General features: G+C 54.3%; 1 protein-coding gene across 2 annotated transcripts; it reads right to left on the bottom strand.

The window, feature by feature from the left end:
• Positions 1 to 314: 314 nt before the first annotated feature.
• GGA1 (golgi associated, gamma adaptin ear containing, ARF binding protein 1) lies at positions 315 to 10,882 on the bottom strand. Of its 2 annotated transcripts, XM_066320147.1 has the most exons (17): positions 10,545 to 10,882; positions 10,087 to 10,171; positions 9,706 to 9,781; positions 9,011 to 9,109; positions 7,705 to 7,828; positions 7,156 to 7,256; positions 6,019 to 6,099; positions 5,484 to 5,621; positions 5,253 to 5,334; positions 4,947 to 5,054; positions 4,514 to 4,669; positions 3,689 to 3,753; positions 3,376 to 3,554; positions 2,979 to 3,262; positions 2,595 to 2,764; positions 2,249 to 2,359; positions 315 to 2,073 (listed from the first exon to the last, which is right to left on the bottom strand). In XM_066320147.1, the coding sequence occupies exons 1-17, from the start codon at positions 10,573 to 10,575 to the stop codon at positions 1,963 to 1,965; spliced, it is 2,001 nt and encodes a 666-aa protein (XP_066176244.1). In that variant the 5' UTR covers positions 10,576 to 10,882; the 3' UTR covers positions 315 to 1,962. The 2 variants fall into 2 exon arrangements, with proteins under 2 accessions (XP_066176244.1, XP_066176245.1); XM_066320148.1 differs by lacking the exons at positions 9,011 to 9,109; positions 9,706 to 9,781; positions 10,545 to 10,882.
• Between the last annotated feature and the right edge of the window lie 302 nt (positions 10,883 to 11,184).

Raw genomic sequence — 11,184 nt, forward strand, 5'->3', positions numbered from 1 at the left:
TTAAGCCCTGCTTCCCATGGGCTGTCAGGCAGATTCCTGCCCACTGCCTCTCCATGGGGCATGAGGGAAGTGGGCAGCACCCAGTTCACAGCCTGCAAGTGACTGCTCTCAAAAAAGAATTGAGAACTGCAGGGGGAATTCCACCATCCCTGCTCATGGAGCAGGGAAGTCAGTGTGGCAAGGGCCCGAGGGACTGAGAGACAAACTACAGTACTGAAGGGGCAGGATTCGAGCTGTGTGCAGAGAAACTCCTCAGGTCTCCAGGAAAGTAAGTGGAAAAAATGCATGCCTTGGGTGAAAAGACAGAGGAGCAGTATGAGCAAAGAACTCTTTATTTCCCATAAATACAGCAGATTCTTCGCGCCGGGCGTCTCATTTTAAATGTTTTGTTTTCTTCCATTTACAGAATTTTGCACTGAAAATATATACAAGTCTATTCAAGAACCAAACAAGATCTGCAAAGAAAAAACCCATACAAAACCCTGAAGAGATGGGAAAGGGAAGTAAGACACAGCTGAATCCCAGCATAAAGACCTTGCTTCCCCCTCTCCTTTACTGCCTGCGGTGCCCAGTTTTGAGACACGTCACGTTCGCTGCCCTGAGCCAGGAGTGCGAGGCACCCTGCTCGTCTCCATCTCACACACGCTTCCTTCTACCTCTGGCAAGCCAATGCTGAGCACAGCTTGCCTCTGCCTTTTATGATCAGGCCCTCTCCAAATCAGCTTACAGATGGGAAGCAGCTCCCATGGTCCAAAGTCCCGTGGGGCTGGGGATTGCTTGGGGTGTACTAACCTCAGTCTCCTCTGTGCCTGCAGATCCCAGCTCTTGTGTCACAGTGATCAGGCGGCTGGGGCGAGCACCCTTCCCGGCACAGAGAGCCAGGCCTGCCCTCAGCTGCAGCAAAGGTGCACAAGGCACAGCTGAACCCCCCACCCCGTGCCCCAGTGAAGAGCTTTGTGGTGATGAGCTGGGCTTCCAGCTCCTACCTACTCCCAGCCCATCACTCACTCCTCTGCAAGAGGACACTGAAGAGCTGAGAAAACCTCCCATCCCATGTAGATCTCCAGCCCAGCTGGGGAAAGGAAGTCTAACTGCTGCTTCCTCACCCCATCTGGCAGGAGGCTGTAGGGAGACTCAACTGCCACAGCCTGCCCCTCTGGCCACCGTTCCCAAAGCTTGCTATGATACTTAAAGCCTGTGGGAATGGTGTAGGCTGTAGGGATTCAGAATGCCAGCTGAAGGTGCTGGGAAGGCACAAAGCAAGCCCATCCCAGCCCCTGAGGCCCCACCCTGGGGCCCACCTCTCACCAACAGCTCTGTAAGCAGCTAGGACAGAGATATGTGATGATCACTCCCCCTGACCACCCCCGCCCTAAAGCAAAGACAGCTGTCTGCTCTCTGGTGCTGGAGAGATACCTAGGCTTTGCCCAGCCTTGTTCCTCATCAGCTCCAGTGTGATCCCACCAGATGGAATCACTGGGGCCCAGCTCCAAGGAGATGGCAAGGGGGACAAGAGAGAGCACCATAGAGCACGAAGTAGCTGAAGGGCTGAGAAGTGTGGAGGGGGAAGACAAGGAAAAGGATCTTCCTTTGCTAGGCCTTGCTCTGGGCTGAGGTGTTAAAGCTCCCTGTCCTTGTTTCCCTATGCACCTAAAGCAGGAAAGCAGGGTTAGAAGAGAAGCTGGACAGACTGGGGAGGGAGTGTCATCTTCAGAAGAGCAGGGAAGGCAACTGTTCACATACATGAAGCTTTCCACTCCACTTCTAGTCTTGTGAGATGAGCATCTCCTGGCATCTCTGCTCTCCTCCTTGAGGCATGCTCCCTCTGGCCCTTGCCTGGCCATCTGGAGAATAGAGCGTGAGCACCAGCCCCCACCCACCCTCCCATTTCCTCTGGCTGCTCCAGCCCCACAGGGTTGGCTTCCTAAGGAATCTGCAGTGTAGTGCCTGCAATATGTGGCCCTAGAGGTTTCCCCAGGATTCTGGTGGGGGAAACTGGTCCACATCCCCAATTTCATTGTAGGTTTGCTCTCCCATGGTGAAGGTCAGTTTGTACCGTAGCCTCACCTTCTCCTGGAGATGGGAGAAAAAGGATAAGCAGTCAGAAGAATGGGAAGAAAGGCAATGAGGCACAAACCATTCACATCTTAGATGCTGCTGAGTAAAGGGAACAGGGATAGGGTAGTGAGGCTTTGCCTGAGCACCATGACCAGCTTCTGTTCGTGCCCAAGGGACAATGCTGTTATACCTTCTGTGGGTTAGCGAGCAGCAGGACTTGGGTGATGGCACTGGGGTGAACGATGGGATTAAATGCTGGCAGCTCCGTGCCTGAGGGAGGCTGTAGCTTCACCTTCATTATCTAGGGGAAGAGGCAGAGAAGAGAATGACCACATTCCTGAGAGTGACTTGGCAGCCGGAAGCCCTGCTCCCGTACTTGGGAGGCTTCCGCTGTCTAGTCAAAGACAAAAAACATCCGAAGGTAACAGGATTTGCTCCCATGCCCATTTGCTCTCTCCACCCACCCCGTTTTTCCTGCAGAAGTAGAATCATGCTTTGGCCCACCCTGGGGACCTCAGCCCCAGCAGCAGTCTTACCTTGGGGACGGCAGACTGAAAGACAATGTTGCGGATGGGCTGCGGGGCCGTGCTAAGCATAGAGATCACCACCACAAGCACGTCGGGCCTCTCGGGCAGGGCATCCTTAGCGAAGTGGAAGAGGACACGGAAGCCATGCTGATCATACACCGTCACAGGGAGGATGCTGCCTGTCAGAAAGGCAGGGACAGGAAGCAGTCAGCCAGGAGGGAACTGGCCTGACAGCACCTTTCCCCATCACCCTAACTTCATACAAGTGATAGACATCATTCCTCTTCAGCCTCCACAAAATCCAACAAGCAAGGAGTTGCTTCACATTTTTCTCTTCCATATGTGCAGGGTTTAATCCCCCCCGCCTGCCCCCCTCCTTTTTCCCCAGCTCACTGGGTTTGATTGACTCCAGAGGCACAGTGATGTTGGCCAGCGAGATCTCCTGGGCTAGCGCAGTGGCAGGAGCCCGCGGTGGGATCGCAGTACTTCCTGCTGGTGTGGTGGCAGCTTTTGCAAGTGTAGCAGGGGCAGGCAGCTCCGAGGTCAGAGGCAGCGGGGGGTTAGCGGAAATACTCGGGAGCACAGACGGAGCACTGGGATTGTGGGCTGTGGTGCCCGAGCTGCTTCTGTTCTGCAGATCCCTCAGGGTGAGCCGAGGGGGTGGCTGCTGCTTCTCCCTGCAGCGTGGAGAGAGAGAGCAAGGAGTGGAACAGGGCACTGAAATTCTGTCCAGCACCCTAGAAATGGAAACAATGGGGAGAGATGTGAGACTGCACCACCAAGTGCTTACCATCGCACTTGTTGAGATTCTGGAGGCAAAGACTGCTGCAGCAGTGTCTTGCCCAGGAGGTCCAGGTCATCCAGGCCAGTGCTGCTAGGAGATGGTTTGGGGGAGGATGCACCAGCATCTGCTTTGACTGGTGGTGTTGCCATGATAGGGGTGATACTGAGCTCATTGCTGTCTGATGACTGAAAGAGCACACAAGAGAACCCCAAAGCAGGGTTGCATATCGGCACCAACCATCAGATGTGGCACATTTCCCTACCTATACTGTTGCTTTTACCACCCTCCCCACTTTCTGCCCTAGCTCCCAGTGCATTACCTGGAAGTTGTTCCAGCCACTGCTGTCACCAGCCTGGACAGGATGTGGTGCTGGGTCATTCAGGCCTGCCAGAAGTAAAAGCAAACATAAAGCTTATCTACCAAATCAGTAAGAGCATTTAATGTGGCCTGAGTGAGACACAGAAGCAGCAGGGCAGAACTGTCAATATGGTCTCCATCTCTGGCCCCCACTGTTGCATGGGGGAGAGCCAGGAGGGTGATAGTGGTTTTCTTCTGTCCAGATAGCTTCACTTATAGTTTAGTTCTCACTGCAACTGGTCGAAAAATGAATACTGCTGAGCTGGCCAATCTGACTGACCATATTGTCTACTTGATGCTGTTGTTCCCAAAAACACTTGTCTTAGGAAACAGATGCTTTGTTGTGCAAAGCAGGACTCTAGAGCCTTCCAGGATTGGCACCTCACGTGATTTCACGTGAACAGTTCTGGAAGTCCTGTGCATCTGTAGTCAGCTCATGACTTTAACAGCAAGCAGAAAACACGAGGAGCTGGGGGTGACCCACCCTTGTGATCCCATCTGGGGATGGCCATTGCATCACTCTTGATTTACCTGTCAGGTCAGTTTACCCAGAGCAAATCAGTGGGCACATCCCTACAGGCTCTCTCTGACTAGCCAGGAAAACACCATGGGACTGAAGTTCAGGATCACAGCAAGGTCTCTCCCTCCTCTCCCTCACACTAAATGAAGGATACCTCTTTGTCTTTCATTATTGACTTCTACCAGAGCTCTCTTCTTGTTTATGTTCCTGCCAAAGGAAAACTATCCGGAGTCAAAGAACAAAGAGCTTTTGCTCTGGATTTCTCACCTAAAGACATGAGTTCATCATCCAGCAAGGAGACAGAGCCAGTTTGGTCAGGCACGGGAACTGCTGAGCCACCTGAAAGGGTGGGCAGAGCTGGGTAGGAAGGACATGTTGCTGGAAGTTCCAGGCCAGACAGATCTAGAAGCGCTGAGCTGCTGCCTGCAAAAAGAAAAGAATCTGAAAACGTTATCCAGTCCTCATGCAGCGTGGTGAGGCCAGTTCCCATCCTTCCTCACAGCCCCCTGCTCTCCCTTCCAGTTCCCTTTCTTCATGCACCAGTCACATCCACAACCCATTTCCTTATCTCAACAGCCCCACTCTAAGCTCCCGCAGGCTTCCCCTTTCCACTTCTCTCAGTCTTCTCTTACTCTGCAGGAAACCAGTAACAGGGTCCCTCTGCTTGACCTTCCTGTCACCATTCTTCAAGTCTCCTCACCTCGAAGGGGACTGGCCACCAGCTCCCCATTGATCTCTTCTCCTCGTACAAGCTGTTTGTAGAGATTGATCACTTGGGTCAGATTGTCATTCGCTTGCAGAATCTCCGCTGAAAATAAGTGTGAAAATAGTGAAGAGAGTAACTTTTATACCCCAAGTCTGTCTGTTTCTTCAAAGCAAGGCCCAAGTTGCTGCAAACAAAACCACTGCAGAGAGCATTTTCACCATTGTTGCTGCAGGCTGCACCAAGGTACACTGACACCCCAGGACAGTCTCAGCAGGAATGAGAAGGGCCAGATATGTTTACCTAGAGCTTCATCATTGTCTTCTGTGTCACTGGCGAGCCGGAAGAGCATGGGCCTCATGCGCTCACAGCGCTGATACAACTCCTGGGGGAGCAGAGAAACACTGATGAGGTGAGCGTCCTGAGCAGCATGATGCTCAGCTGGGTGTCCAAAACAGGCAGGAGGATGAGGGGATAAGGGTCACCCATTTCTGCTCTAAGCCCAAGGAAGATTCTGGGATGGCCTTTCCTCACCTTCATTAGGTCCTCATTGCTTTCTGTTGTCTCCCCCTTGCTGTAGCTTGTCACCATCTCAGTCAGCAGCTTCACATTGTTGTTCACCTCCTCAATGGCATTCACCCTCTTGGAGATCTTCTCCATGCGCTTTTGGTCCTGGATGGAAAACACATAAGGAAGGATGTCCTGACTTGGAGAGGAGGAAGGCCGGGCCAGCCAACCACCCTGGGCTAAAGCCCAGCAACACTGCTCTCAAAACAGCTCCCACTCCAGTAGAAAACTCCAGGTCATCTCTGGGCAGGAACATGCCAGACAGGGACGGAATTGCTGAAGTGCTGCAGCAGGGCTTGGGCCACAAAATGCACCCAGAGCCATTCTTCCAAGTAGCCACGGGATAGTAGAACTCACACAAGGACTCTTTCACAGCTGCTGCGGCCAAATTTTGGGCAGAAGCTCCATATGTTTGCATGAGGTTACAAAGCCAGTGCTCCTTTGATGCCAACCATCGCCACCCAGACCATGACCCCCCAGCTCCCTTCTTCCCCCATCACACCTCCTGAACCATCTCCTTGATGAGCTTGTTGGCAGCTCGGAGATCCTCAGGATGGGAGCTTTTCAGGAGGCGAGCCAGTGTCTGCAAAAGAGAAGGTACTTCTGAGCCCAAGCGGAGGGATGGCAGCCAGAGTCACTCCTGCAACACTAGAGCCAATAGCTCCCCCCATCCCAAACCTGTATCTGGCAGAGGCAATGGACGGTTCTAACAGTTTGGAAAGCACAGCCACAAGAGCTTGTGAGCTACCAAGAGACCAGGGAGAGAAGTATAACTGGCCTTTCTTTTCCTGTTGTAGTCTTGGTTATCAAGGTAGGTCTTTCCCTGACGATCTCCTGCATTCAAACCCTGCCCATTACCCACCATGGAGGGCCTGGAGTGCAGCAGCACTGAGACAGGAAGAAAGCCTGGTTTGTGCAAGAATTGCTATGGCATTATAATGGACTCTTACTTGTCTATCTTCACATGCCTCTTTGCTAGTGAAGGGAGAGCACTCCCACTTTCTCTCCCTCTCCATAGGCAGTGAACAGTCCCACTGCCCACCCACAAATCCTCATTTGCAAACTCTGACCCATGGAGGCAAACCCTGTAGCAAACCGGCATCACACTCCTGCTGCAGAACTAGACCCAGAGGAGCCCAACACTTGCTTAAATGTATCAGCACTGATAATGCGGAGGTTTGCCTGAGTGGTGACACAATTCTGATGGAAAGACAACACAGGATGGGTCCAGGTGGTTTAAGTGGTTGGGCAATGAGCAGATTGCAGTGCTGGGGGTGGGGAGGAGATAACAGCAGCAGCATCTGGGGCTGGGATTTAAACCTCATGGCCAGATAACTCTGGAGTCTAGAGAGCTCACAGCAGCAAACCTCCCTGAACCTGCTTGGACCAATGTCAGTGCCTCACCCTTTGCAACATCCTGCAGCTAAGTGCTCCAAAGGTCAAACAGACCCACATGCCCCACTTCTCTGGATGACAAAATCTTTGTCATGATTTTGGAACAGGCCCTCAGCATTCCTGTGATCCATTTTCTGAACGACAGCCAAGTGAAGCAGGGACTTTGACTCCTCTACATCAAGGGGACATAAGGTAGAAAAGCAGGAAGATGCCTACTGTCCCTCTCCTTGCACGGAGCCCTCACCTTGGATTTTTCTTCATCATCAAAGATGATGTTCTTGGGTCGAGGAGGAGGCGGTGGAAAAGGAGCATCATCAGGAAGTTTTGGGTCACACTTTACAATCCCTGCAGTAGAAACCAAAGGAGAGATCAGGAGGACTCACCCACTCAGGCATGGCACTGCACCCAGGTCTTTTTCCCTAATGGCCCAATAAATCCAGTGAGACTAAGGATGCGTGGGTTATCCTGTTACTCGAGATCCCGGATTGTGTTTCCGTTCCCCATAAATATCACCTCTTAGAAAACTCCAGCATATACTGCCAAAGCACTTGCAGCCCTTCAGCCCCAGACCTATCCAGTGCCCCACCTCCCACATGAGCAAGCAGATGTGCCCCCAGACTCAGCAATTCCCTCTGCTCAGCCAGGAGCTGCTCCTTCTCCTGACCCCGGTGCTGAGTCAGACTGATGGATGCCCTGGATCTAGGCAGAGCTTGTTTTAGGCTTTGCCCAGACCAAAAATGAAGGAGGGCAAAACCATCTGTCCACCTGCCCCTTCCAGGCCTCTGCCTCTCACCTTGCTTCTTCAGCATCTGGTAGGCTTCTGATATCTTCACCTCATGAGGCAGACCTAATGTCCAGCTGTACATCAGCTCCAGGATCTTTGACTTCACTTTTTCTGATGTCCGGCTGCCAAGATACTAGAGGAAAAGAGGTGGCTTGAAGCTGATCTGAGCCCGTTGCAAGTCTGGCCTGTTCCTCTCCTCGCCCTCCCCGCAGAAGTGAGACCGTTCCCAACGGCACAAGGAAGAAAGAGGAAGCAAGCAGGAAAGCTCATGAGGGCCTTGCAACACATCCTATGCTGTGCCTGGTTTCCATCACAGAAAAACAAGAGAAATGCTGCAGCAGCAGCTCCCCAGCAACACACAGGGAGAGGTGGGAAGGCTCAGGCAGGTCTCCTATCACCTTGTGAAGGGAAGGGTCCTACAAAAAGAAGCTGTGCAGCAAGGCAGCCCTTTAGGAATGAGGGGACAGCGGGGCTGGGAGAGTAAGGGTCTCTGAGGCAGGGCCCCGAGCAAGGCGAGCCCCAGATGACCAGCACCCAGCAGGTGCCATGCAATCCTCTTTCAGCCCTCTCACACGGGTCTGATGGGAGTACTGGTGGTAGAAACGGTGCACGTGCCACCAGAGGCAAGTGGCTTAAGGCAGAGGACATACTCTAGGGTGCCAAGCAAGACGACTTAAGGATGCTACTGTCACCGTCTGGGGCTATTCATCATCACAGCTCACAAGCTGTGACTGGCAGACAAAGATTTTCCTTAGTCATATTTAGCCTGTGTTCCCTTAACTCTACACTTGCTGGTGTTCACTGCCTTGACTGAACAGGAGAGCCTGCACAGCTTGTTTTCTGTTGCAGGAACAGCAGCATCAGCAGAAGAGCTGGCAATGGCTTGGTCCTTCAGATGGACTCACCAGAACACCACTGACCAAGCCTGGGCTTGCCTTCCAAGAGTGTCTCAATCAGGCTGGGACACCTCAGAGAGACATGGTCCTATCAAAGCTGGGGGAGGTTCCTGAGTACATGCAGCACAGAGCCCAGCAGGGATGCAGGGAAGGTGACTCCAGGCACGCACACGAGCTCAGTAGTCTCACAAGTGCTGGCTGCACCATGTCCAGCTGGCCTTCAGCTTCCTACAACAGGAGTCGGCCTGAACAGAGGGGTGAAAACTCACCGGGAAACAAGGACCAGATCTCCTACTAACACTGTCCTGTTTTGCCCACATCCCACTGGGTATCTGACCCTTTTGCTCAGCCGCCACTTTTTCCTTTTCCCAAAGCCCTCCTGCCACCAGTCCCTTCCAGCACAATGCCCTGAGACCCACCTTAGGGGACACCACCTTGATGAGCTCATTGAGGAAGCGGAACTTGCCCACCTCATCGTGGAAGCGTTTGCCACAGCTCTTCATGCAGGACTCCAGCACCTGGGGAGAGGGGCCAGGTGAGTCCCAGCATTGGGTCCAGCAGCAGGATCAGGAGCCAGCTCCTTCCTGCTTCCCCCTCGCCAGGTACAGAGCCTACTACTGTTACAGCAGCACAAAGGGACATCCCCTGTTCCCTCCCAGGTGGTCCCTTCCCCCAGGGAAGCAAGATTCTTGTCTTTGGGGCCAGCCTTTGCAGAGATGGTTTAACAGCCCATCAGCACGGATACTCTTAGAGAGGTCATAAACACCAGGGGATCAAAGTGTGAATCCACAACATGATTAAGAATCACTGAATCCTTTAGGCTAGAAAATACCAGCAAGATCACACAGTCCAACCATTAACGCAGCACCACAACAAAAGCCAAAAAGCACCCTGTTCAACTTCAACAGGCTATGATCTTTCTAGGAACAAAACCTTTCCGAGGAACCTCTCCTGACTTGTGGAACCACCTTCAGTCCCTCTCCCACCCAAGGGCCCAGGTGCTCCAGGGCTTTCTCAGAGGGAATTCAAAGCTTCCCGTGCTTCTCCAGTCAAGCTGGAGCACCTCCATGCCCTGCCCCTCCATCTAGTTCTACCAGCCTGCAGATGCCCTTACCGTGAGGGCCTGGATAGCTTCCCATTCCTGTGGAGACTGGATCTTGTGGGCAAGAAGTCGGGTGGCAAGTGGAGGACTGGAAGGAGTGAGGGGAAAAGAAAAGCTCACTGGTTATTGACAAAAAGCTTGGTACCTGCATTTCTGTCTGGGAATCCAGAACTGAAAAGCATGTTGCAAGTTGAAGATACTGATACGGCACTAAGACGGCTCAAAACGCACAGAGAACCTTCCATTAGCGGGCCAGGACCCTCCACCTACCCCCACACTGAAGGCCTTCATGCCTACTCAGCTCTTGGGACAATCCCACTGGATTTTGCCAGGTGGGAAATCATAACCAGGCCCGCGACATGAAGAAGCCTGTGGAAAGGACAAAGCGCTTACCCCTCCAGCTCCTTATTGAGTTGCTCGCAGAACGCATTGATACCATCCCAGTCCAGGTCCTTGTTCAAGGGGTTTGTGGCTTTGTCTGCAAGCAGGAGGAGGGGACGGTAAGAAAAAAAAACCCAACAGGCTCCCACCCTGTGAAGGGACATCATTGATCCCATTCCCTCCCTGCCAACTCCAGCGGGTGCAGCAGCAGGGGATGGCGTGGGAGGAGAAACAGACTTCGTATTCCTGCACTAGCCCCTTCCCATAGCAGCCCCGTGCACAACTCTCGCCCCCTCCTCCCTGCTGACCCACCGGACCGCTAGCTCTGTCTCGGCCCGGGGTCTCACCCTCAGCCCCCACCACGTGCAACCCCCGGCCGCTCTCCCTCACACCCCTGCGCGCTGCCCCCCGCCCCGCCCGCGCCCTCCCCGCCCCACGGAGAGGGCTGCCGTGGTCACAGCCGCACTCACTGATGCGCGCTTCCAGCGTCTCGGGCTCCATGTCGGCGGCTTCTCAGCGGGGCAGCGCCGCTCCACCGCCGCCCTCCCGCCGGGCCCGGCGCGGCCGCGCCATGAAGAGTCCCGAGCCCTCTGGACACAAAGAGCCGGAAGTGAGCGGTGCAGAGCGCCGCTCCGCCGCCAGCGCGCCCCCTGCTGGCCCGCGCTCCCGCTCCACCACGAGCTCGCCGCGCAGGGCCGAGGGAAGGCGAGGGCTGCGGAAGGAAGGGGAAAGAAGCGGAAGGCCCTCCTGGAGAAGGACACGGAGGGCAAACAAGCGCGGGGCGGGGCACAGCGCCGGAAAGCAGCGGCCGCGCGCCAACCGGGCGAGCCGGCCGCTCCCGGAAGAAGCGGTGTTATTGGCAAGTGAAGCTACTTCCGGTCCGGAGAACGGGCACTTCCGGGGAGCGGCGTGTCCTTTAAAAGGACACGGGCCTGCCGGGGGCGGCGCGTGCGCAGTGCGCGGCCGCCGGGGCCGAGGAGGGGAGCCGGAGTTGGGTGGTGGCCAGTAATAAATATAAACGGCAGTAAGTGCGGTCCCCTGCACTGTACTGTGAATAGCACTGATCGTCTGGCGGCGCCTGGCCTGGCCGAGCAGCGTGTGCAGCGGGGA

Source organism: Sylvia atricapilla, chromosome 5, assembly GCF_009819655.1.
Source record: "Sylvia atricapilla isolate bSylAtr1 chromosome 5, bSylAtr1.pri, whole genome shotgun sequence".
Classification (NCBI taxonomy): domain Eukaryota; kingdom Metazoa; phylum Chordata; class Aves; order Passeriformes; family Sylviidae; genus Sylvia; species Sylvia atricapilla.